The sequence below is a fragment of the Podarcis gaigeae genome (genome assembly GCF_964106915.1).
Source record: "Podarcis gaigeae genome assembly, chromosome: 8".
In the NCBI taxonomy this organism is placed as follows: domain Eukaryota; kingdom Metazoa; phylum Chordata; class Lepidosauria; order Squamata; family Lacertidae; genus Podarcis; species Podarcis gaigeae.
The window spans coordinates 5,561,719-5,588,780 of NC_139684.1; the positions used below are offsets into that span (position 1 = coordinate 5,561,719).

Consider the following 27,062-nt stretch of genomic DNA (forward strand, 5'->3'; position numbering starts at 1 on the left):
TTCCTGCTGGAGCGGTACCTATTTATCTACTTGCACTTTGACGTGCTTTTGAACTGCTAGGTGGGCAGGAGAAGGTACAGGCCAGAAAGAAACTAAAGTTAAGATACTGACAGGAATATTATCAGAGAAACGATAAACTTGTTAATGTTTGAAAAATAAACTTTTTTTTTGGTTCACTTTTAACAACTGACTGGACTCAGTGTTTTACCTGAGAGTAACTGGTTGGTGGCAGCAGGGAAGCGATCACAGTGGTGGCACAGGGATCACTAGACCGTTAAATGTCCGGGGACCATGTGTGATCGCCACAGCCACCCTATTTGATGTAAGTCTTAGGAACCCCCGTCTGGATTGACCACGCATCACTTCCGGTGGGCGGGCCGGAAGTATTTTGATTGCCCCATGCCTAAGCCAAACCTCTTTCATCTGTATTCAATAAAGTTGTGGCCTGTTTTAACCCCAAAAACCAGCCTCATTGGTCTCTTATTTTCATACGTTGAGGTATAGGAACCCCATGCCTGGTCCTTCAATCAACATTGCCAAGCAAGATTAAAAGGAGGGCTGAGCTCTGTCCTGGCAAAATAAATATAACATGGAATGAAAACACACACAAAAAGCCAGCAAGTGGAAGAATGCTGGGGTGGCAGCTCTTGCAATTCGGCCACAAGAATGGGATGTTTAATCAATGGGGGTCAGGAAGGAAAATGGCCTGAGGCTGCTGTCCTATTATTGCAAAGAGAGGTGGGCTTGGGAGGACGTTGCAGCCTGGAGCTCTCCAGCATCTCCTAAGAGCATCGATCAGCCGTCTGGGACCCCCCCCCCCCCAGTCTCCACCAGGCCTTACCCGTGACCCAGCACATCAGGCCATTGGAAGAAAGGCAGGCACAGTGCTCAAAAGAGCCTCTGACCGCCCCCTGCCCTGCAAGGAGCATGGCTAGTTTCTGTTCAGAATGAGCAGCCCTTCCCCTTAGTCAGTTTTCGTTGCAGATTGGATCATGGACTTTATGGAGTTCTCCAGAAGTTTGTTCTTCTTTTCAAGGTCAGCCTGGGAACGCTCGACGCTCTGAAGCTTACTTTCCAGCTCAGCAAACCTATTTTTTTCTTCCTCGATCTCTTTGTTCAGCCTTACCACTTTGGCCCAGACCTCATAGTTCTCCTTCTCGAGGCTGCAAAAAAAAAAAAAAAAAAAAAAAAAGGAAAGTGATGTCAACAGGCAGGGCAGCAACTGCCTCAGGCGGCAGGGGATGGGAGGATTTCAGCGATGGGAGTAAGAAATGATACAGGGACGCGGGTGGCGCTGTGGGTTAAACCACAGAGCCTAGGATGTGCCGATCAGAAGGTCAGCAGTTTGAATCCCCGCGATGGGGTGAGCTCCCGTTGCTCGGTCCCTGGTCCTGCCAACCTAGCAGTTCGAAAGCACATCAAAGTGCAAGTAGATCAATAGGTACCACTCCAGCGGGAAGGTAAACGGCGTTTCCGTGCGCTGCTCTGGTTCGCCAGAAGCAGCTTAGTCATGCTGGCCACATGACCCGGAAGCTGTACGCCGGCTCCCTGAGCCAATAAAGCAAGATGAGCGCCACAACCCCAGAGTCGGCCATGACTGGACCTAATGGTCAGGGGTCCCTTTACCTTTACCTTAAGAAATGATATATAAATGACACTTGTCTTCCATAATTCTTTGGGGAAATTGCTGGGGTGGGGAGGAGAGAATGTGCATTCTTTTTGATGACTGCAGGGCTTTGGGATTAGATGAAATAGAAAAAAAATGCATACGATAATAACAAACAATAACAACCCGCGCCCCTCCCCGATAATATTATTGTTGTGGTGATTAAAGGAGGAATGGGGGGAGAACCATGTGCCTTGAGCTCCATGGAGAAAAAGGTAGGATGGGAATGGAACAAATGAAGAATAAAATAAAACTATCAGCTTCAGAGGGAAACAGACTCAACCGAGATATTTTGCATTACCTCCTAATTTGCTCTTCATAGTCCTTTTTCTGTGACTCCATCTGCTCCTTCAGCTCCACAATCATCTTCCTAAGCACCTCAGTGTCCTCTGAATGGCAGCCCCTCTTTTCAGGGCTGGGGTTTGCAACCACTGCCCCGTTCTGCCCAGGATGAGGAATGTCATGTACTGGAGAACCCTGTCCTGAAATTTCACTAATCTGGTCCAATGGTCTCTCATTGTGGGCCTCCTTCCTCGTTTCCATCGCTGAACCACTGGGGGTGTGGGAGCTGGGAGCCTGTGGGAGATTGAACCACTTGGACAGTCCCCCTGAGAGTGTCCTTTTGTGGGCACCTGTAGAAGAAACAGGCTGCAGGCCGGCTGGGGAAGGCGAGGACCAAAATTCACTGTTGAAAATCTCATTTCCATCTGTGCTTTGGTTCCCTCTGTTGGAGGAAAGGAAGGAAAAGCATTTCCTGCTGGGTAGTGTCTGAGTCCTTTTCCTGGGCTCTTCTGTCCACGTCCCCAGAACGTCGCTGGGCTGCATCTCCCCGTTACCTTCTGCCGCCTCAGCTGACCTGGCAGCCGATTCGGAGATGGAGGCGTCAGGGTTGTCTTTCTGAAAGAGAAGAGAGAAACCTTCAAGCAAATGCCGAGGCCAAACTAGACACCGGAAGGGCAGGGCTGTTTTTTCAGGCTAATCAGTGCAACCGCACTTGGAATACTGCGTCTCGTTCGGGTCACCACACTTCAGAAAGGATATTATAGAACTGGAAAAAGTTCAGAAAAGGGCGACCCAAATGATCAAGGGGGTAGAGAGAGACCCCCCTATGAAGAAAGGTTGCAGCATTCAGGACTTCTAAGTTTTGAGAAAGGCCTAGTAGGGTCCTGAAAGACCTACATTGGCTCCCAGTACATTTCCCAGTATACCTGAAGGAGCGTCTCCATCCCCATTGTTCAGCCCAGACACAGAGGTCCAGCTCCAAGGGCCTTCTGGCGGTTCCCTCACTGCAAGAAGTGAGGTTACAGGGAACCAGGCAGAGGGCCTTCTCGGTAGTGGCGCCCACCTCTCATCCGATGTCAAGGAAAGAAACATCTGATTTTTAGAAGACATCTGAAGGCAGTCCTGTTTAGGGATGTTTTTAATGTCTGGTGTTTTATTGTGCTTTTAATTCTGTTGGGAGCCGCCCAGAGTGGCTGAGGAAACCCAGCCAGATGGGTGGGGTATAATCAATCAATCAATCAATCAATCAATCAATCATCCACACTTAATTTGCCCCACACTTTCCTGGAACTGGTCCACACGTTAAAGCTCTGTGACTGAGCGTTTTCTTTTTTCTCCCAGACCTCTCCCAGTGAAAACCCGATCTTTAAAGCTGAAGCTCAACAAATGGAAATTCAGGTTTTCTGTGGATTTCTGTTTGCTCCAACTAAGGTTTAAAGAGCAGGTTTTTGCAGGGAAAGCTCTGGAACAAAAAAGGGGTGGGGGCATTCTGACATGGAGTTTTAAAGCATGAACCATACCTGGAAGGAGCAGAGAAAAGGTAAATGCGGATAAGCCTTCAGGGGTGACATGACAGAAGTTTATAAATTATTCATGGCTTGGAGAGAGTAGATAGAGAAAAGCATTTCTCCCTCTCTCATGATGCCCGAAGTCATTGACATCCCAATGAAGCCGAATGTTGGGAGATTCAGGAAAGATATAAGAAAGGCAGGCTGTTTCTGTTAGCCAGATTTAATATGTTTCCCTCGATGATAGTAAGAGGAAGGTATTTAGCTCTCCCAGAAGCAGAGCGTCTCTGCAAATGTAGTAAACCTGATACCTTGGAGCATATTTTATTTTCTTGTGATTTTGGCATTTATGCCAGAAGACAATTATTAGAGGCCTTACAACTTAACAGGCTCAGTTCTATGCCACCAACAGTTCAGGGCCTGCTCTCGGACAGGAATGATCAAATTACTTTAATAGTGGCTGAATTTTTGAGTGTTGTCCATGTAGAAAGACTGGGCCATTATAAAGAGATTTAGTGGTTCTTAATTGATCGGTGATGTGGTAGTGTTATATTGTATTATTTATGCAAATTGATTTTCTCTGGAGTTAAAGATCTGACTGGGACAAACCTTGTTATGCTGAATTCGCATTTTGCACAATTTGTATACGGTGTTTGCTTGATAATGTGTGGTTTGCTATGCCTAATAAAGGATTGACTTTATTTATAAGAAAGGACTTCTCCATGCAGCAGAGTTAAAACTGTGGGACTCACTCCCACACATGATTTTAAAAGAGGAGTAGACAAATTCATGGAGGAGGCTTATCAATGGCTTCTTGAGCTTGTTTGGAGGTTCTAGCAAGGGAGCGCAGCTATCGTATACCCTTGACCGAAGAACGGTACACTCCTAGCCATCATGGCTACCCTCTGCCTCCAGAGTTACAGGCAGCAATACTTCTGAATAGCAAGCAGTTGCTGGAAACCACAGGAGGGAAGAGGTGTGCCAATCCTCTTGTGCGCCAATCCTGCTTATGTGGGATGTAATCCACTGGGAGCAGTCAAATACAACATTCCTTGTTTTCCTAGAGTGGATGTGCAAGGGGATGTTTGGTCCAGCCAGTCGAAACTTCCTGTTCCTCCTGGCTGGAGCATCCTTCCTTTGCATGTGATAGGTGGGCGTGACCTTACCTGTCCAGGTAACAAAAGGACGAGTCACGCAGCACACCTCTCTCTTTTTGACTTCCTTCTTCGTTTGACTAGCTTCTAGCTAGGACTGCTCTGCTAGCTCCCAGCTAGCAGAAACACTGGGATTATTCCCCCATATGGGGTAGATCCACATGTACATATTTGTAACTAAGTCTGCCTTCAGGAATCCAGCTGTGAACTGATGTGAGTAAACTTCTTTTATTGACTTTGAGTAAGATTTTCGTGTCTTTATTCTTTTAAGAGGGATTCAAGAAAACCTACCAGGGATGCACAATTCAGTCTGAGACAGATTGAATTGTATAATATTGAGAGGCTTACACAAGCCTGCAACCAGCTATCTGCTGTGTGTGTAAAAAGGGGAATGTAAACTCTGCTCAGTCAAGAAACTTGTTAGTGCAAGTTAGGAAGGATATTGATAAACAATATATCCTCTCCTGCCACCCTGCACATTCCCACAGCTTGCTTATTTCCCATAGGTTGCATCCGGTTGGCTCCTGTGAGGAGATTTCACCCCTCCCATATCCAAGAATCTCCTGAGATCTCTGCTGATTCTCCAGAGAGGAGCAGCAGTGTTCTGCTCTCTACTTATTCTACTCCAGCACCAAGTCAGTCAGTCAGTCAGTGTGTCGGAGAGAGAGAGACTGAGTGTTACAGATCATGTGTAGAGATAAGGTTGCTGCTAAGAGCAGCTGCAGACACTCAGTGCAGTGCAGCATTCATTTATGCTAAGAACCCATTTAGCTCTGTATATAGTTGTATAGTAGTTGTAGATAGAATAAAGAAGATATTCTACAGAGCTGCTCTCCGAGTCGTTTATGCTCTGCTATACTCTGCTGTACTCTGCTGTGTGACGACTGTCTTCTTGTGGGAGTGAATCCGGTGCTCACAACTCTAAGCTGTGAGTCCACAGCACTTTGACCTGTTCCTGTGCAGAAGGTGGTCTCTGGAAGTGCTACCCAGCTCGCCTAGCCCAGTCGGGGCTGAAGTGCATGAGTCCAGTTGGTGGTACTGGCTCAAGGGCAATGCTGACAGAACCAGATGGGCCATTGGCCTCATCCAGCAGGCTCCTCTGAAATTCAAACCTTGGAAACCATTTCGGCTTTATTTGCCACTAGTGAAGTCTTGTCGCTGTGGCTCATTTTGCGTTTGCATCTCGCTCTGCCTCTATTTGTTTTCATATCCCTACTGCATTGTGTTAGATTTCATGTTGCTTTTTCGTTATTTTGGAAGCCACTTCGTCGATTCTGCAAGCAACTAAATGAATGTAAATGAATGTGCATCACACACCCTGCGGCCCATGGGTAAGACGCAGAGGCCACCAAGAAAGACGGAGAGGCAGTGTGGTGCAGTGGTCAGAGTGTCAGACTGAGACCCAAAAGGCCAGGGTTCAAATCCCCATTGGGACAGGAAGTTCACTGGGTGACCTCAGGCCACTCAGTCACTCTCAGCCTTGTCTACCTCACAGGGTGGTTGCGAGGATAAAATGGGGGGGGGGAATGTACGCAGCCTTGAGCTCCTTGGAGGAAAGAAAAGTGGGGTACAAATTAATAAATAATAATAATAAAGGCTGCTCACGATTTGCCGCAGGAGAGTCCTGCTCCCTGCCCTGGTCATGAGCGGCCTCTGGGCAGCATCCCAGCCGACGGAGCTGCGAGGAACTGGAGATTTATTGGAGTCGCTCTTCTGCAGAGGCGGAGCAGGAGCCACGTCTTTCGATACGGGGAAGAGCTTTTCATGGTCGCTGATCAAGGCTGACATCACTTTCTGGATCTGAGGAGTGCCTGCAGGGGGCGGGGAGAGGAACACACCAAAGGATCGTGCTAGGTAGAAGCCTGGGGCAGGGGGAATAGTGCCACGGACCCCCTGGGTGGGTTACGGAGACCCCCTGGGGCCCAAGGACCACCAATTGGGAGCCATTGATCTATACAATATCAGCTTCATTTAATAATATAGAAATGTAAGTTGCACTAACACACTGTATTTTTCGCTCCATAAGACGCACCTGACCATAAGATGCACCCAGTTTTTAGAGGGGGAATGCCAGGAAAAAAAATATTCTTTAAAGGGAGCGCTGAGCAGAGCCTGTATGCATCCCAGGCTCTGCTCAGCGCTCCCTTTCACGAGCCGCGTGGAGGAAAAGGCCGTTCTCCCTCTTCGGGGAAAAGCCCCCAAGAGCCGCTCTGTGCGGCTCTTTAAAAGGAGCGCGGCTCTTGGGGGCTTTTCCGGGAGGTAGGGGAAGGGACTGAGGGGCTAAGCCAGAAGCTAGAACAGCAAGAGGGAGCACTGCGCATCAATCCCTCTCACTGTTCTGGCTTCTGGGATAGCTGCGCGAAGCCTCGGCAGGGCAGCGGGATGAAGGCTCCCCGCTTTGTGCAGCTAAGCCAGAAGCTAGAACAGCAAGAGGGAGTGCTGCACAACAATCCCTCTTGCTGTTCTGGCTTCTGGGATAGCTGCGTAGCCTGCATTCACTTCATAAGATGCACACACATTTCCTCTTACCTTTTAGGAGGGAAAAAGTGCGTCTTATAGCGCGAACAATATGGTATATGAATATTTGCAAAATGGGGTGCACCTTGTTGGATAAATGGGGCACCTCCTTTCATCCAAACACCCCACCCTTCCACCCCATTGCACCTCTCATAATAGTGGCAGGGTCTTCTATCTTTGGTCTGATGAGATTCACTCCAAACACTGTCGCCAGATTCTCCACACTCATCTTGTTGGTGGAGGAACTCTGCTGGACTTCATGTAGGAACCTGCCAGAATCCGGAGGCCAGAAAATGGGAAAGTGAGAGTCCAGCAACAACAGGTCCATAGGTTTGCTTTTTATTATGATTACAGTCAACTCACAATTTACACAGGGGTGATGCTGAGGGCAGTGGAGCGAGTTGCGTGTCAAAATTGCATATAGTCCGTCTTGGCTGTGAGTCCTGGAAGACCTGCTCCCTGCGCCTTGCAGGCCTTTTCCCCTTGGCCTGGGAAGGTGGGTCCAGACTGACTACAACTACAAAAGCAGCTAAACCAACTCTTGGGCTGGAGTATTGTTTAGGGGGCTGGGGGGGTTGCTGTTATTGATATGAATTTTTGTATCTTTGTTTTAGATCTTTAGATTTCATGTGGAAATTGTTCAATTTGGCTGTTTGTTTTTTGAAGTTTTGTTTATTGTTTTTGACCGTAATTTTGTTATGTTGTGATTTTGGGTTTTTTTCATGTTGTAAGCTGCCTTGAACATGGTTTCAACTATCTAAAAGAAGCATACAAATAAAATTATGTATGTACGTAGGTACTCAAAACAACCATTTGGAAGTGCATGACAAAAAGGTCTTGTTCCCCTCAAGCAAGTTAAATTTGTGCAATTTGAGTTTAATTTGTGCAATTTCAGCCGGCTTGCTGGCAGCACGTAAAGCTGAAATTACACATGCATGAGTTGCAAATTGACTGCATTTTACTTTATTTTATTTTATTTTAAGCACTTTCTGAGTTTAGCCTGTGCAAATGCTTCATCGGTGTATTGAGAAAAGCATGCCTCCCGGCGCCAACTCTCTTTTTTTAATGTATTTTATTGCTTTTTTACATATAACAATTAATTCAACAAAACTTATAAATGATACCTGTCATTTATATCTCCAGTGCCCACTTTGGGAACCTATTATTATTATTATTATTTGTATACTGCCCTCCATGCAAAGATCACAGGATAGTTCACAACATAAAAATACAAAACGAGAACAAAACATACATATTAAAACAAAACCAGTGCTCTACACATTCTTGCTACTTAGGGGGCTTGTCCCAGTCCTGAAGAATCTGAAAATTACCAAATGTTTCTGCTTACTTCTTTCTCGGACAAACAGAAGATTAAGATTTCTACCTCTAACAATGTGACGGTCCCAAAGGTTGGGACTGAAATTCACAGCCTGCTGTGGTCTACAAATGAGTGCCCTGTTGATGGCATTCTACCATTGCACTGTGGAGAGCGTACTAACTTATGGTCTGTGCGTGTGGTTTGGGATCTGCACGGCCAGGGAAAAAACAATGCTATCCAGGGTTGTAAAGACTGCAGAGAGAATTATTGGGTGCACTCTTCCCACCTTAGATCAAATCTATGCTGCCAGGTGCCATAAGAAAGTGGCAGAGATAGCACATGATAGTACGCACCCCGGAAATGATCTCTTTCAGCTTCTGCCTTCTGGAAGAAGGTACAGGGTAATAAAGGCCAGGACTGAAAAACAGTTTCTACGTTAATGCAATTCTGGTTCTAAACGCAGCATAAGGGGTCTCTGTAGTATAGTGTATTTTAAAATGGGGTTTAATGTGCCCTGCCAGCAAGAGGGTTTGGATATGGCACCTTGTACATCTCCTGGTATAAAATGGCGAGATATAAATACAGTGGACGCTCGGGTTGCGAACATGATCCGTGTGGGAGGCACGTTCGCAACCCGCAGCGTTAGCAACCCGCAGTGCCGTGTCTGCGCATGTGCGGGTCGCGATTCGGGGCTTCTGCGCATGCACCCAAACCCGGAAGTAACCTATTCCAGTACTTCTGGGTTTGGCGCGGTGCACAACCCGAAAGCACTCACCCTGAAATGTCTGTAACCCAAGGTATGACTGTACATCAGTGAATGGGCACCTACCGGCAGATGTAACTGAGGAGGTTGTAATTGTCCCGAGGCAGAAGAGAGAGCTGCTTCACTAGCTGACGATGACCCTAGAAAGAGGATAAGGCTGGGTTTTCAGTTGTCACAAGCATCTATCCCTAGCACAAAATAACATTGTCATTTCATAGAATTGTAGACTTGGAAGGGGACACAAAGGCCCATCTAGTCCAGCCCCCTCCTACAATGCAGGAATCACAGCTAAAGGATCCCGAACAGACGACCACCAAACCTCCTTTTAAAAACCTTCTGAGGGAGTCTTTTTCAATATCAAAAGCTCTTATCCTTGCACTTCTCCCTACAAAGCATCGGTTCAAGTGGTTTTGCCATACTGCTTTGTCCCAGAAAACCCGCTTCTTGGCAGTAAATTGGAGCAGACATTGATCCAGAGAAAACTTGAGATTCAGCAGTAAACAGCGGGTTTGGGGGTGGGGTGACGCAGAGCAAGCAGAAGTGTGGGTGAGCCCTAAGTCTTTGAACGCAATCAACATACATGGTTTTCCTTATGCCAATAGCAGCTGGGCAGGGGGAGGCCTGAGCAGCTTCGGGGGGGGGGGGGCATGGTCAAAAGAGTAACTCTCTTTTTCTCCTTGCCAAGGCACTGGCAAGAATCTCATAAAGTGCTTTTTGCCTTTCAATGGGAGGCTTCATTGGCAGCAATAGCAACTTCCTGTGAAATGCAAAGAGCAGCTTTGGAGGTGCAATTTTTGTGAGGACTGTGGGAGGGAGAGAAAGTGAAGACAGTCGTACCTTGGATCCCAAACGCCTTGCGAGTCGGACATTTTGGCTCCCAAACGCTGCAAACCTGGAAGTGAGTGTTCCGGTGTGTGAACATTCTTTGGAACCCAAACGCCCAGCAGGGCTTCTGCGGCTTCTGATTGGCTGTAGGAGCTTCCTGCAGCCAATCGGAAGCCGTGCCTTGGTTTCTGAACTTTTGGGAAGTCGAACGGACTTCCGGAAAGGATTCCATTCGACTTCCAAGGTACCACTGTACTGCCCTTGGCGGTGCGTGCCAAGGCAGCTCAGGCTGCTTACATAACCCATACAAAAGTCTGCATATTCACTGCATCCTGGAAAGTAACATGAGAATACTGACAAGACGTGCGTTATTCCGAACCTTTGCCTGATCGGCCGTCAGAAGCTGGCCACACAAGAGGAAGTCCTCATACTGTGTCCAAGGTATGGCAGGCTCAGGGAGTTCCCTGAGGTAGAGTTTAAGCAGAGAAGCCACCGTGTGCACGTCTGTGTCTCTGCAAAATAAGAAAAGGAGATAGGGAGGCATGCAAAAGACCTTGCTACTGGCAGGAGCAGACCCCACAAACAGTGCTAGAAAACTGGGGACATGTCATACCTATGTAACTCTAGGTTTCGCTTTAAGGAACTTCAAAGGTAAAGGTAAAGGGACCCCTGACCATTAGGTCCAGTCGTGGCCGACTCTGGGGTTGCGGCGCTCATCTCGATTTATTGGCCGAGGGAGCTGGCGTACAGCTTCCGGGGCATGTGGCCAGCAGGACTAAGCCGCTTCTGGCGAACCAGAGCAGCGCACGGAAACGCCGTTTACCTTCCCGCTGGAGCGGTACCTATTTATCTGCTTGCACTTTGACGTGCTTTCGAACTGCTAGGTTGGCAGGAGCAGGGACTGAGCAACGGGAGCTCACCCCGTCGTGGGGATTCGAACCACTGACCTTCTGATTGGCAAGTCCTAGGCTCTGTGGTTTAACCCACAGCACCACCCGCATCCCATGGGAACTTCAAAAATGGGGCATAATTCAGCACCCAAATAAAACACCATATAAAAATACTTTTATTCCAGCATTTCTCTGAAGGCATGCATATGAGCCTAAAGCAGGGATAGGCAACCTAAGGCCCGGGGGCCAGGTGCGGCCCAATCGCCTTCTCAATCTGGCCCGCGGATAGTCCAGGAATCAGCGTGTTTTTACATGAGTAGAACGTGTCCTTTTATTTAAAATGCATCTCTGTGTTATTTGTGGGGCATAGGAATTCGTTCATTCCCCCCCCCCCCCAAAAAAATATAGTCTGGCCCACCACATGGTCTGAAGGACGGTGGACTGGCCCCCTGCTGAAAAAGGTTGCTGACCCCTGGCCTAAAGTGTGGGGAGAATGTGGGGTGTGAAATCTAAAGGTCAATCCCATCCCAGAACCGGCAGCCTTGGATTCCCTTGAGAAATACGCCACCTACTGGTCAAAGGACGGCCTCTCTCCCGCGTCAAAGGCATCCCGCAACTCTTTCACGAGGTTGTCCTGCCCAGGAAGTCGGAAGATGCCCTCTTCGTTCAGGCCGTGCTTCCTGATGAACTCGGCACATTTCTCAACCAAGATGGGGACCTGATGTTTCCCAAATTTCTGCTCATACACCATGGTCTCCACCAGCTGTTGGCCAAAAACCACTGGGGGCAGGGGGGGGGAGAGAAGAAGACACAAAAGAAAGATAGGTTCTCACAAGGTCCTATTCTGGAACCAGCCCACTTAATCCTCAGCTCTGTTTCTGCATCCCTGCCCAGATTTTACAGACTACAAGTCCCATCAGCCATATGATGCTGGTCTGACAGGAGCAGGGATGGGTTGATGGGAGTTGTAATCCAAAATTGGGAACAGTGGGTCTCAACCTTTTTCAGACCACTGCCCCCTTGTTTCCATAAACTCACCCCCAGTGCCCCCCGACTCCACCCTACCCTATAAAAAGCATCATTCAGAACAGTGGTTTACACAACCCACTAAGGCACCAGGTTGGGGCAAGTCTGACACAGATGATCCTTAACTGAAATTCTGTGGAATTCAAAATACAGAAGTGCAAATGATGAAACAACAAAGTACTTTTGCATTTTAAAAAATATGAGAGTACAAATGATGAAATAACATCCCCCCCAAAAAACCCTTACTACCTACTACAACAGCCCTGCAATTTGGGCTCCTCTCATCCCCCTGTGGTAGATGAGACGGGGAAGAATAGTAGCTTCTCTAAGACCACCTACTGAGTATTGCAGAGGTGAGACTTGACTCACAGCTCAGCCATTCCTGCCCGTTTTCACCACTTTAGAGACAAAAGCTTTTCAGTGGCTCTTGGTGTTTGGCAAGTCAAGTCCTGCTGTATAACACACAGAGAGCAGTGGCGGACTTTGGGCTTTAAAATTTCAGCAGCACTGTGTGCAACACCAACATTCAGGCCCCCACCCCCTGCCTTCCATTGATCGTCATTGTTGCAGTGTCCCCTGCAACACCCTTTCAGCTCAGTGCCCAGGGCGGGCAAACCGGTTGCGCTCTCCTAAATCCACCTCTTCAGAGAGCTCCTGGCGCATTTGTGGACACTGCCGCTGCACCAGTCAAAATGAAGCCCGCTCTGTGGCAGCTTGCGCTGTGCATGGAATTTCTAAGAGGCTGGCATTTAAGGAGGCAGCCGTACCTTTCCTGTGGGCCATGGGCGGCGGCTGCTTCTTCCTGTACTCCCAGCAAAAGAACATCTCCAGGTCTGGAAAGCAAAAACCCAACTCCCAGCCCTTCATCGGGAGTCCAGGCAGGAAGAGGATGGCAGAGAAGTTCCAACCAGCAAAGGACTTCAGAACTTGCTTCTACGCCTTTAGGCAGGCTTCTGTTCTCATCCTTGCTTCCAGATTCTGAAGGAAATCCTGGAGTCTCTTCCCTTTCCAAATCAGCCCAGCATCCACACATAATTTTCCCAGGAACGTCGAGAGGGGCAAGGATCTGACAAAGAGCTCTTTGGCTTTTAGAGAACCATCATAAACCTGTCATTGTACGTAGTAAACGGGTGCTTCCTTCCTTTACTCCTGCATATGACTTCCTTCACTCAGGCTGAAGCTGCCCTCTCCACATCACGGCTCCCTTCTTTGCAGCAAAAGGAAGAGGCAGTCATTTCCCTCCAAAACGGCGCCACGATTCAGGGCTAGTCAGTCTGGGGCCTGGGAGCGCATCTCGCTTTCTGCCTTGAAATTACGGCATAGCCTTTGAAAGGGAGGGCGCCCGCAGCCTGCCTCCCCCAGTTGTTACGAGGCCAAAGACTAAAGCACTTTGAAAAAAAATCAATATGCTCCGTGGATGATCGAGCAGGAGCCCAAAGTCTCTCCAACAGGAATACGGCTGTGTCAGTGATGACGCTGCCCATGTCAGATTCAGGGCTCTGAGGCCTGCAGCCGAGTCAAGGTCTACAATGACGAGGGGCTAGCAGACAGGCTCTGAATGGGCTCTTCATGAGGGGGCCTGGGGAAGCCCAGCCATCTGCCAGTAACAGGCGCAAGCGTCTCTGGGTCCTCGTCACATCAAGGCCTCCTTGTCTTCACCACTAAGGTGGCCTCTTGTTGCCAAGGCCAAACTAATTACAAAATTATGCATGCTTTCTTTTGCATACCACCACAGAGGCAGTTTGTTGGAAATATGGCGTATACCGTATTTTCTGCTCTATAGGATGCACCAGACCATAGGAGGGGGAAAACGGGGGGGGGGGGGAATTCTCCCCCTCTCTGCTCAGCGCCCCTTCAGCAAAGTTGCAGGAGAAATGGAGCCCCTTCCATTTCTCCTTCCGCTTCGCTGAAGGGGCGCTGCACAGAGAGGGAAAACTGAGCAGCGCCTCTCCAGCGAAGCAAAGCCTGGAGAGCAAGAGGGATCGGTGTGCACCGACCCCTCTCACTTTCCAGGCTTCAGGCAGCTATCCGCAAGCCTTCGGAGCGCAGCGGGAACTCCTGCTGCGCTCCGAAGGTTTGCGGATAACTGCCTGAAGTCCCCGGAGGGCAGCGGGAGTTCCCGCTGCGCTCCGGGGGCTTCAGGCGGCTTCAAGCAAAAGCAGCATGATGCCTCTGGAGCAGGGGGAGCTCTCCCTCTGCGCTTTGGAGGCTTCGCGTTGCTATCACTGAAGCTAAGGAACCTACATCCGCTCCATAAGAAGCACACACATTTCCTCCAAGGTTGTCCCTGCCTTCGTGTAATCCCACAACTCTGTGAGGTAGGTTAGGCTGAGAGGCAGTGACTGCCCCCCAGGGTCACCCAGCGAGTGTCATTGCCGAATGGGGATTTGAACGCTGGTCTCCCAGTTCTTAGTCCAACACTAACCCCCTACATGACTCATTCACCCACCCCAGGAACAATCAGGGGTTAAATACGGATTTTCCACACCCATTTTCCAGCACAGAAAGGTAAAAGGTAAAGGACCCCTGGATGGTTAAGTCCAGTCAAAGGCGACTATGGGGTTGCGGCGCTCATCTCGCTTTCAGGCCGAGGGAGCCGACGTTTGTCCACAGACAGCTTTCTAGGTCATGCGGCCAGCAGGACTAAACCGCTTTTGGGACACCGTGACAGAAACCAGAGCACATGGAAACGTCGTTTACCTTCCTGCCGGAGCGGTACCTATTTATCTACTTGCACTGGTGTGCTTTCAAACAGCTAGGTTGGCAGGAGCTGGGACAGAGCAACGGGAGCTTACCCCATTGTGGGGATTCGAACCGCCGACCTTCAAATCGGCAAGCCCAAGAGGCTCAGTGATTTAGACCTTAGCGCCAAAAGCACCTTGCTCACACCTGGCTCTTCAGTATGCATGTATGCTTTTAGGAGTCGTCTGATTTTTAAGATTGCAAATTGTTTTTAATTGTTTTGAATATTGTGTTTTAATGATGCCACCCACTCTGGGATCTTGGGGTGAAGGGCAGATAACGAGCAGCAGAACAACAACTCGTGCATTGCTGGCTGGCTACAACACAACTTTCACAATGCTGCAACCCCACAGCTTTCTCACATCCTCAGAGTTTCAGAAACCTCCATCACAGGAAATTTTATCCTGCGACTTCCCGCAGTGATGAAGATGAAAAGCTAAAAGGTGGGGGTGTCTCTTGCCCTACTGAAATGGATGGAAGGTGCATTAAATGGTGGTTGGGCCAACAGCATGTTGATACAAAAGAGCTTTGCATCCCCCTTTACCTCCTAAGGGAGACCCCACCATGCGGCGGAGAGATTTCACCCAGTCCTCCATGTCAGACTGGGAACTGGCCATCAGCACGTAGGAGTCTTGTCCCGCACGATTCTGGTCTCCCGAGACGCCTGCGTGGGGGTGGAAAAAAGCAAGTTACTCATCCTGAAAAGTGGAGAAACCGCTGCAGATGGATTTCTCTCCCTACTAATGTCTTTCCCCCACAGGCTTTTGCCTGAAAAATATGGCAGCGACTCAGAGGAGCAGTGCTTCCCCAGGGCTGAATCCAAAAAGGGCACTTAAAATCAACATTTATTCAGAGCTAGATTTTTTAAAAAATGAGGAAACAGCAGTTCTGGCCACTCCCTGCTTTGTTCCAAAAAAACTCCTCCCCAGTGTGCGCTAAAGGTAAAGATAAAGGGACCCCTGACCATTAGGTCCAGTCGTGGCCGACTCCAGGGTTGTGGCGCTCATCTCGCTTTACTGGCTGAGGGAGCCGGCGTACAGCTTCCGGGTCATGTGGCCAGCATGACTAAGCCGCTTCTGGTGAACCAGAGCAGCTCATGGAAACACCGTTTACCTTCCCGCTGGAGCGGTACCTATTTATCTACTTGCACTTTGATGTGCTTTCGAACTGCTAGGTGGGCAGGAGCAGGGACCGAGCAACGGGAGCTCACCCCGTCGTGGAGATTCGAACCGCTGACCTTCTGATTGGCAAGTCCTAGGCTCTGTGGTTTGACCCACAGCGCCACCTGCGTCCCTAAGTGGAGGTTATTGTTTTGTTGTTTGGGTTTAAATATTCACTTGTGTTTCACCTTGTATTTTATTTTGTGAACCACCCTGGGATCTCTTGATGAAGAGCGGTATATAAATTTAATACATCATAATAGCAATAATAATACCCTGTGAAAAGCATGATTCAGCATAAGCACAACCCACTAAGGAAGGAACGAAATTAAAACTGGTAACAGTTAATTGCACATTTATTCAAAACCCTGTTTAAATGAATTAATTCAACAAAAGTGATGAACTTGATGCAATGAAACCAGCCCCGCTGCTGCCTGCTTGCCTCTTAGCACCCACCTACGTAATCCCCCCCCAACTCCACCCACCCAAGGGGGGAGGTACCACCCACTTTGGAAGCCACTGCCCTGCATGGGCTCCTATCTATCAAAGATGCATCGTTTTAAATTCTCTTTGCCTTGCATGCTAGTAGGGAAAGGATTCTTCTGCAAGAAGAATTCTTCTGCAAGCAGGGCCTTCTCAGCATTGGCTCTGGCCTGGTGGAACACTCTGTCTTACAGGCCCTGCGGAAAGAAATCAGATCCCGCTAGGGCACTGCTCTCGTGAGACAGAGCGTTCCACCAGGCTGGTAAGTAGACAAATAGGTACTGCTCCCGCAGGAAGGTAAATGGCGTTTCCGTGCGCTGCTCTGGTTCACCAGAAGCAGCTTAGTTATGCTGGGCACATGACCTGGAAGCTGTACGCCGGCTCCCTCGGCCAGTAAAGCGAGATGAGCACCACAACTCCAGAATTGGCCACGACTGGACCTAATGGTCAGGGGCAGTGGCGTAGCGTGGGGGGTGCAGGGGGGCTGGCCGCACCGGGCGCAACATCAGGGGGTTAGGGTTAGGGGGCACAAATCCACGGGTTAGGGGGCGCAAATCCATGGGTTAGGGGGTGCAAATTACTTGCCTTGCCCCGGGTGCTAACAACCCACCCTACGCCACTGATCAGGGGTCCCTTTACCTTTACATTTACTCTGTCAGACCAACACGGCTACCTACCTGAATCTGAAATTGCCATGCCATTGAGGACTGCTCACCTTGGATGATTTCAAAGATAAATCTCCCCACTTCGTCAGAGCCGGTGGCTGCCACCTCCCTGATGGAGCTTCCATGAAGGCGTATTGATCCCTGAAACCAGAAACAGCAGGAAGTGTGAAACATAAAGCAATATTTTATGATTTGTAAATTAAGTGAGTATATAGAATTGGCAAAATTAAGTTCAATGATAAGATATCAATCAAATCAAAAGTTCAATCAATCAATTTCCTTTATTCGATCGATAGTCAGAAATAAAACACAGAAATAAAACACAATACAGAATTATGAACTAAAACATCATAGGGGTACATGAATAAGGTAGGGCCACAGCACTAAATCTCTCACAGATAACCCACATCAAGGCATTCAATTGTACGTTTCCGACGCTTGAGTGCCAGGAAGAGGAATTTAGCCACTGACAAAGTTGTTTGCCTAGAAGACTTATTTAGCAGATATGGTGTCTGCTTTCCTCTTTGTCGGGGACTAAGCTGGGGTAAGTATGGGGTTATAAGATACTGTCTTAAATCGTTGTAGAAGGGACAGCTCAGTAAAATGTGCTCTGTGGATTCTACCTCACCCAACGCACAATGGCATAATCTCTGGTCATATGGGACTCCTCCATATCTTCCCTTCAGAACCGCCAAGTCAAGAACATTCAGCCTAGCCGCGGTAAATAGTCTGCGGTATTCCACGTAGTGGATATCCGCCAGGTAGCGAGCTGGAACAGCTCGGTACATCTGTTCCCCCAGAACAGCCCAGGTTTCACACGGGCTATGTCCTCCTGTCTCGCAATATCCCTTAATCTTTGGGCGATCACTGCCTTTGCGTGGCTATACGTCATGGACTCTATATAAAGGGAGGACAACCCACACTTCTGCACTTCCTCCACTATCTCCCCTTCCCATGGAGATTTAAAGTTATCCCTCAGAATCAAGGGGGCCAAACCCACCGGTCTGAAGCAAAGCTTAAGCCAAAGCCATAACTTCGCTTTCAGGGCCACATACCTAAAGGCTTGGCAACCGGTTTCCAATCTCATGATCGCACCTGCCACGGAGGGGGGGATCCTGAGTATGGCCCTGAGGAATTGGGTTTGGATAGATTCCAATTTTTCAAAGTCCTTACGTGAGCCCAAGGCAATGCCCACCAGTAGAAGAGGGAGGACTTTCATTTTAAAGAGTCGCAAGGCAACTTTGACAGTTTGTGCCTGTTTCTTAGAGTACAAGGTTCTAATCACCAAGGCTGCTTTCGATGCGTTCGAGGCTATGTATTCTCTGTGCGCCAAGAAGGACCTATTTGATCTAACAACCTGACCCAGGTATTTGAAGCAACTGACCTGCTCTAAAGGAATACCATTAATTGACCATAAATAATAAGATATCAATCAAATCAAAGTTAAGAATGTAGTGGAACTATTTCGAAGATTATATGTCAAAATATTGTTCTAAAAATGACACATTAATAGGCTTAGAATAAAAAATGTAAGCAATAACAAAACAAAGAAAGAAAGAAAAATCAGAATTTAACAAAAATAATTTATTATAGAATGCAAGTGTCAGGACTGCCGCTAGGTCCCAGCTCACAGAGGACCAACGCCCAGTGGATATTATATACAAAAGTCTTTATTGAAGTTTAGTTTCCATTTCCAAGCTCTGGGCGCGCAGACCCACGTCTTAACGCTAGACCGGCTAAGTCCCCTCTGACTCACTGCTCCACCCACACCAGTTTAAGATTCTAGCCCGGCTCCACCTCTTGCGCTGCTCTTTCCTGCGTTGGGTCCTTCTGCCCTCTGGGGTTCCCTCCTTCCTGGACTCCTCTGACGCGGAGCCTCCTGAGTCTTGCCCCTCCCTCCGGCGGGCTTTAGGACCTGGCTCCCTTCCCGGGCTCCCCGCTGTGCCGCGCTCCTGTACATTTGAACTTGGCGCGCGCGCCCAGCCGGTGACTTTCCTTCTGACCGTTTCCCCGCTTCCTGATGTGGGTGTTGCCAAACCTGACTCCTCTCCTCCCTCTGGTGGTGAGGACACTGGTCCCGACTCCTGGGACTCCCCCTCCCCACTGCGCTCTGGTGGAGACGCTGGTCCTGATCTCCAGCTGCTGCTCAGGGACTCCCCGCTGGCCCCTCCCTCTTGAGGTTTCTCCCTTGGAATCTCCCTTGCTCTGGCCACCGGCGCTCCCTTCTGTGAGTCCTCCGATTCGCTAGAGAGGCTTGTGGAATAACTCTGGCCACTGTCACTGCCTGCGCCCCCCTCGTACTCCTCCTCCTCACTCTCCATTTGCTCCCCCTCCTGTGTCTCTCCTTCTGAACCCCTGACAGCAAGGAATAAAAGGTAGAAAGAACTATACAGAAGTTGAATTGCTGTGGAGGGAAGTAGAGGGTGGGTGATGAGATTTATAATTAAGTGTATAATTATGCAACTGTTGTAATTTAGATATTATATTTTATGTGAGGGAATCACTGGGATTTTTGGTTATTATGCATATATGTTAAGTTTCAATAAAGATCTTTGAAAACAAACAAAAAAAAGCAATATTTTATTAATGACAGTTGAATGGACTCCCTTGGAAAATGGTGGACTCTTCTTTGCTGAAAGTTTCTAAAACAGAGTTTGGATGGCCATGCCTGTCACTGATTCATCAGCTGTGATTCCAGCACTGCAGAGGGTTGGACTAGACGACCCTTAGGGTCCCTTCCAAATCTACGATTCTACGATTCTATTACTCCCCACTCCAGAAAGCAACAGAAAATCAGTCCCTGTTTTTTGCAAGGGGAAAATATTTTTGGGAAACTGGGTGGCAGTGCGGGGGGGGGGCCGGCAGGGTGGAATTTCAACCCTGCCCCAATGAAGGGAGATACAGCCTTTTCTTCATGTCGAAGGAAGAGCTCAGACGACGACAACGTCATGAGTCGGGGCAGTCATGAGGAAAAGGCAGATGACTTGAGCCAAACTGGTAGCAAGGGCTGCCTTGGGTGTTTTCATGGTTACTCAACTGTATTGCACTTAAAAATAAAAAATAAAAGGTGCAAAGTATTTTTATCGTGAAGATTGCACATCATCGCCAGATAACTCGTGGGTGTGACAGATTAAGTGTGTGGGGTTGCAGGGTCTTTTCCTGCCACAGGAAGCATTGTGGCAGAAGTCAAAGGCAGGAGGAGGTTGAAGCAGACGTGTGGGTGGAGCGAGACCCAAGAGGGAGCTGTGCAAATGGGAAGTGAAATCAGAAGAGAGGAACTATATTGGTGGGGGCAGAGAAGCCGAGCAGATTCAGGCAGATGAGACTGCTGTTAATGGAGAAATCTGAGGGCTCCCTTGGACAAAAAACATGGACACCAGCCAGGAATACCAGAGCAAAACAGAAGCTGGTAGGCTTGGTCTTTATTGAAGACTGTGGCAACAGGACTCCCACCTGCCCCAAGGTGGAACAAGATGGAAGCCCCGAACAAAAGAGAACCCAGACTTTTATTAGCTGCTAATCCCCATGTTACACCCCCTCAAACTACATCACTCATACATCACGGTTACATCATGAAAGGGGAGGTCTGGTGGCAGTAATCTGAGCATCCTGGACCCTGCCCCATGGTTCCCCTTGCCCTCCACCAAACACCCATCAAGTGTAACAAAAGAGATATCTATATTTCCCTGTTTCCCAGCCAAGTTAATCACACCCTTTTGTCTTCATCTGGGTTTGTTATTTCTGGAATGGCTACCTGTCTGGCGCTCAGATATGAGGATGCCAGGAATTATCATTCAGGCAGAGGGGCAGCTGAGTAGCTGAGCTCACATGTCTATATGAATTTCTGAAGTTTCCCCAGTGAGCCAGTACATAGATACATTTATCAGTGAATTCTTACATTTGGTAACGTGCAGCAGAGGCCCTTTGAATAGATAGGAAGAAACTGTGATGAAGTGTTTTGTGAGGAAAAATCACAAAAGTCACAAAAGCGATTGTGCTGATTTTGGTAGTGGGCTGCATGTGCATGATATCTGCTGGAGGGGCAACCCCCCCCAACCTATACATAAATTACTGCAACACTGCCAACTGTTTAACCAGCCCCTGCTCCTTTGATGGCAGTTCATCTCCACCACACCATGAATGCTTCTTCCTGCATGGCAAGGGGTTTGTGATAGGAATTTTATGGTCTTAGATACCGTATTTTTCGCTCTATAAGACGCACCAGACCACAAGACGCACCTAGTTTTTGGAGGAGGAAAACAAGAAAAGAAATATTCTGAATCTCAGAAGCCAGAGCAGCAAGAGGGATCGCTGTGCAGTGAAAGCAGCAATCCCTCTTGCTGTTCTGGCTTCTGGGATAGCTGCGCAGCCTGCATTCGCTCCGTAACACACACACACATTTCTCCTTACTTTTTACGAGGGAAAAAGTGAGTCTTATAGAGCAAAAAATACGGTATATGGTAATGCTCATAAGTGAACCAACCAAGCACGTACATAGATCAGCACAGGAAAACCGACCTGAAGCCATTTTTGATTCCCAAACTGACCAAATGTTTTCTCTGCAAGGTCAAAGGAAAATGGAAAAGCCTCCCCATTGTCTTTTCCTTCACAAATCCTGTCTTAAGGGGCACATTTAAGATATGAATAGGGTGTGTGAGCCTGTGACCTGGCCCAGGAACTAAGTATTTATCACTACAAAAGACTGGCCAGGCTCCCCAGGCAATCCAATCAAGTAACTTGCCAGACAGGAGATAAACAAGGACAAGAGATAAACAACATTTAAATTTCTGTTTAGACCGCCTTTTCTGTGATGTAGGTATGATGTATCTGAGGGGTGGTCTTAGGTTACACCCCTTCTGTGATGTATGTATGATGTTTCTGGGGGTGGTCTTGATCTATAGGGTGGCAATTTCAAAAGTCTTTATAAGGCCTTGCACACCTTTCTTCTGGGTCCTCCTCCTTTCCTGTGTGTGAGGGGAGCACCCTGTTGCGACAGTTAATAAAGATCAAGCTTACTGGCTGCTTTGCTTCTCAATATTCTCTGGTTGGCCTCTGTTATTTTCTCCTACCAATAGGAAACCTATGTAAGGACTCTATATGGCCTCTTGGATACCCCATAAGGGAAAAGGGCAATTCTTGTTTACAACAGGTTGGACTAGATGACTCTCGGGGCTCCCAGCTCTACAGTTCTGTGATTCTAGGTGACTCTACCTACTGATCTCTGCGGATTTTGACCTGCTGCTCAAAGCACAGGATCCGGGCCCATGTTTTTCTATTTTAGCAGGTCTTGATTTGTTTGGGGCACATTGTTTATTATAAGTCAGTCAGCACCCTTAGTGAAGAGTTTATTGAGCAGGGGCTGACGAGATCACTGCCAATGAGTGAGGGTCTTTAGAGGTAATTTGGTTTGGGGTGGGAGCAGGGATGTCCAAAGTTTTGGGGGCTTAATTCCGGCCCGCCTTTCAGTTTATTTCCTGGGATGAAATCCTAAAAAACCTCAACAACTTCAATCTTAAAAAAAGCTCAAAAACATCAATCGTAAAAAAAGGTCAACAACTTTGGTTGGCCCTTTGGTTGGCCCCCACGGCCCTTCACTTCATCAAATCTGGCCCTCTTTGAAAAAAGTTTGGACACCACTGGAAAGGCTTTCCCCCCACCCCCAGCACTGTGCAGAAAAGTAAGAATAAAAGAACTGTCTTGGTGAGCCAGAGCAAAGTGCATCATTCTAGCCCCACATTTTGTGGTCAGCCTACTGCCCCTGAGAAGCAGTGCCAGAGGCATAAAGGCAACAGTGACCTTCTCCCGCTCTTTGTGCCCAGCATCTAAAACTCAGAGATAGACTTCTCTTGAAGATGGAGGTTCTATTCAGGAGCCCTTTGAAAAGACTTGTCCTTGGTGAATTTCATTCACGCCGTTAAACATTTGCCCAAGGCTAAAGCTTGTGAGAGTGAGCTTCCCAGTGGTAGAATCCACTTAAGGGGGTGGCTCAAATTCTACTGTTCTGAAGAAGAAAGGGAAAATTCCCTCTCCAGGCAGCTTATCATTTTGCAAACATTCTACAAATGTTTTCTAGCAAACTTTCTGGTGCCGGAGTCACAAAATCTGGTTTCGTGAATCTTAATCTACATAATGAAAGAAAGAGAATTTATAGTCCACCAGTGTAATACCAGCTGCTCTGTGAAATGGGGAAGGAAGCTGGGTATATATTTAGCTTATGACGCCGGCAACTTGTTCAGCACTTAAAACATGAAAATGCCACCAAGGCTGTGTACACATTGCCAGCCAAAAATGCAGCTGTGTCATCGTTCTTCTCAATTCAGATTGAAGCTGGGTTTTTTTTGGGGGGGTGTATCAAAATGCAGTTTTCCATAAGCAACAACAGGATAGATATGGGTTGTGGCCAACTACCAACGTCAGCAGTGGGACGCCACTAGATGCAGAGGAAACCAACAAGGCCTTATATTGGATAACATTACCAAAGAAGTTGAAAGTTCAGAATCTGGTTCACACTTTATGTGAGCTGCAGGATAGTGAGAGCTGCGTAAGCAAGGAGGAGTCTCCACAAGCCCTGCCCCAGCTCCTCCCCACAGCCAGGAGAAGGACCACCAGCCCCCCCCCCTTTGGCCCACTTTCCCTGAATCTTAGTTTGTCCTATTGTCCAGAGCAGGAATCATGGTTTTTAGGAAACACTGGTTGGTTTCAAGAGAAAGCTACATCAAACCATGGTTTCTGAAAGTGGCTTGCCCATCTCCCCTGTCCTTCCCATATCTGCACTACAGGGGCAAAAAAAAGAGCCCCCTGCCACCCTTTGGATTTTGCCCCTGCAAGATTCCTCCCCATACAAGCTAGCAAAGAGAAGCAGCTCCACTAGCTTGCAGGTGGGGAAGAGAACTTGCAGGAGTCAAGCCAGAATCACTTCTCCGGCTCGGATTTCAATCTGAGCCAGGGAAGAATTCGGGGGCTGCTCCATCTTGCCTCTGTCTTCTGAGGTGTGACAGTATAATCAGCCCTTTCCCCCCCAAGCTCACCTCACAAGAACTTCACTGACTTTGCTTCCACAGCCTCTCCTGCCACCAGGGCCGGCCCACTCATGGGGCTCTGTGAGACAATTGCCTCAGGCGGCAGGCTCGGGACAGTAGGTAGGGGCAGCAGATCTGAGGGCTCCAAGGTCACTCCCCTCACCACCTCCTGTGCTTGTCGCCCACTGCCCCACCACCTGCTCCTCTCCAGCTTCCTTTTTCCTCCACCTTCAGAGCACCGGGGGTTCCCCTGGCCATTTTCAGTCACCTCAGGTGGCAGAAGCGGCCGTTGGGCCTCAAGTGGCAGAACATCCTGGGCCAGTTCTGCCTGAGACTGAGCTCTTCCCCCCTGGCCCATGGAGAGCCCAGATCCCTCTAGACCCTCTTCCTGAACAGTACCTGGGGCTTGAGGTCCTCTTCATCCTTGTAGTAATACAGGTGCTGGCCTTTCAGGACAAAGTACCTCTGCTGCCAGTTCTTGACGATGGAGCGCTGCTTCTTCAGCCAGCCGGTCTTCAGGGGCCGCTCCAGCAGGTTGGGAGGATGGGGCCAGCTCCCCGAGCCCTTCGGGTCGACGGCCATCATGCTCTGGGAGCGGACTGGGGGAGAAGCGAGAGGCAGTGAGCTGGAGCAGGGAGAACACACAGAGACACACCCCAGAGCAAAACGTTTCTGGCCCAGAAGTGGCTCAGGCCCCTCAGGGAGGAAAACCCACCATTGCACCGACGGAGCAAAGAGCAGAGGAGTGAGTCCAAGGAGATATTGCTGGCGGATGGCGGGGCTCGCAGCAGCCCGTAGCTTTGAGAAAGGAAGCCACCGCAGCTATTTGTTCAAATGGACTTCCTTTTTCCTGCGTGGGCGTTCATCTTCACAAATGCAGGCAAGCAACCGAAAGAAGTTGCCAACCAGGACATCAGATTTTCTTATTAAATGTGGCTGTTCAGGAATGAGGGGGACCTGCCAGGGGCCTACCTTGACAGCCACCAAGAAAAATCAGGACAGGACATTTGTGTCCCATGCCAGGAATGCCACACTGGGCAAAAGATTCTTGCATTGCAAGGGATTGGACCAGATGACTCTCCAACTGCATGATTCTAAACCTAATCAGATGGAGTTTTAACCTGTTTTTAGTCTACTGTTATTTTAACTTTTGAATGTTTAAAATTATTGTTGTTCATTCTTCTTATTGATAATTTGATTGTTTTATCACTGGGGGTGTTAGAGGAGGAGGAATGTTCCTTCTGGGGGAGTTTGCACACTTTTGCCCCCCAGCTCTCACCTGGGACTCCTAAAAGCTGTCAGCATGAGACAGTGGCCACACCCCAGGAAACAGCTCTCATTGGCCGACTAAACCAGGTGAGGGTAGCCAGTGGGCCTCAAACCCTCAGTGAGTTTGGGATTTCCCCCTGCATGTGCAGACAGGCTCCAGCAGATTGAGCGGATGAGACCAAGAGTGAGTGGTCCAATGGTCAGAAAGGTGGTTTAATAATTATCCTGAAGAAGAAGAAGAAGAAGAAGAAGAAGAAGAAGAAGAAGAAGAAGAGGAGGAGGAGGAGGAGGAGGAGGAGTAGTAGTAGTAGTAGTTTGGATTTGATATCCCGCTTTATCACTACCCGAAGGAGTCTCAAAGCGGCTCACATTCTCCTTTCCCTTCCTCCCCCACAACAAACACTCTGTGAGGTGAGTGGGGCTGAGAGACTTCAGAGGAGTGTGACTGGCCCAAGGTCACCCAGCAGCTGCAGGTAGAGGAGCGGGGAAGCAAACCCGGTTCACCAGATTACGAGTCCACCGCTCTGAACCACTACACCACACTGGCTCTTATTAGGCATAGAAAGGTGGTTTCTGCATGTGCTGTAGGAGGGAAGAGAGGGGCAGATGGGGCTCATCCCCCTGGGAAGGAAGCCAGTTAGGCAAAGGAAAACTCTGGTCCTAAACCTCCACTGCTTTGCAGGATATCTTCAGGAGAAGAAAAGGCCCAGGAGTAAACCCTATACAAATCTGGAGTGGAGTCCCTAAAGCGACTGGATGGTGCCTTGTACACCTCCTTCCAGCAACTCCTGTTGGTGCCAAGTGTCTTGCTCTGCTTTCCTTTGGACCACTTCAGTGAGGACAAGAGGAGCATCTTGTCCTCTGGGCAGACCAGGATGGCTTGTGCCCCAGGGAGGTCACTTCAGTGCAGCTAACGCAGCAGTTTGGTTTCACCCCTGGAGACGCACTCCATTGTCTCTTGAGACAGACTAATAATAATAATAATGATAATAATAATAATAATAATAATTTATTTATACCCCACCCATCTGGCTGAGTTTCCCCAGCCACTCTGGGCGGCTTCCAATCAAGTGTTAAAAACAATACAGCATTAAATATTAAAAACTTCCCTAAACAGGGCTGCCTTCAGATGTCTTTTAAAGATAAGATAGCTGCTTGTTTCCTTCACATCTGAAGGGAGGGCATTCCACAGGGAGGGCGCCACTACCGAGAAGGCCCTCTGCCTGGTTCCCTGTAACCTCACTTCTCGCAATGAGGGAACCGCCAGAAGGCCCTCGGCACTGGATCTCAGTGTCCGGGCTGAACGATGGGGGTGGAGATGCTCCTTCAGATATACTGGACCGAGGCCGTTTAGGGCTTTAAAGGTCAGCACCAACACTTTGAATTGTGCTCAGAAACGTACTGGAAGCCAATGTACCGGTAGGTCTTTCAAGACTGGTGTTATGTGGTCTTGGCGGCCACTCCCAGTCACCAGTCTCGCTGCCGCATTCTGGATTAATTGCAGTTTCCGGGTCACCTTCAAAGGTAGCCCCACGTAGAGCGCATTGCAGTAGTCCAAGCGAGAGATAACTAGAGCATGAACCACTCTGGCAAGACAGTCCGCGGACAGGTAGGATCTCAGCCTGTGTACCAGGTGGAGCTGGTAGACAGCCACCCTGGACACAGAATTAACCTGGGCCTCCATGCACAGCTGTGAGTCCAAAATGACTCCCAGGCTACACACCTGGTCCTTCAGGGGCACAGTTACCCTATTCAGGACCAGGGAGTCCTCCACA

General features: G+C 48.7%; 1 protein-coding gene across 2 annotated transcripts in view; it reads right to left on the bottom strand.

Annotated features, from left to right (window-relative positions):
- Positions 1 to 622: 622 nt before the first annotated feature.
- The window catches only part of ARHGAP25 (Rho GTPase activating protein 25), a 36,740-nt gene continuing 10,300 nt past the window's right edge, over positions 623 to 27,062 (bottom strand). Inside the window, exons 2-11 of one of the 2 annotated variants that reach the window (XM_083753257.1) lie at positions 24,418 to 24,617; positions 17,050 to 17,140; positions 15,236 to 15,355; positions 11,496 to 11,703; positions 10,413 to 10,545; positions 9,275 to 9,348; positions 7,275 to 7,396; positions 6,216 to 6,421; positions 1,968 to 2,563; positions 623 to 1,163 (exon numbers count right to left, since the gene is read on the bottom strand). In XM_083753257.1, coding sequence (XP_083609383.1) covers positions 965 to 1,163; positions 1,968 to 2,563; positions 6,216 to 6,421; positions 7,275 to 7,396; positions 9,275 to 9,348; positions 10,413 to 10,545; positions 11,496 to 11,703; positions 15,236 to 15,355; positions 17,050 to 17,140; positions 24,418 to 24,617 — 1,949 coding nt within the window. In that variant the 3' untranslated portion in view covers positions 623 to 964. Of the gene's footprint in view, positions 1,164 to 1,967; positions 2,564 to 6,215; positions 6,422 to 7,274; positions 7,397 to 9,274; positions 9,349 to 10,412; positions 10,546 to 11,495; positions 11,704 to 12,716; positions 13,625 to 15,235; positions 15,356 to 17,049; positions 17,141 to 24,417; positions 24,618 to 27,062 lie in introns of those variants that run through there. The other variant, XM_083753258.1, reaches the window with a different exon arrangement.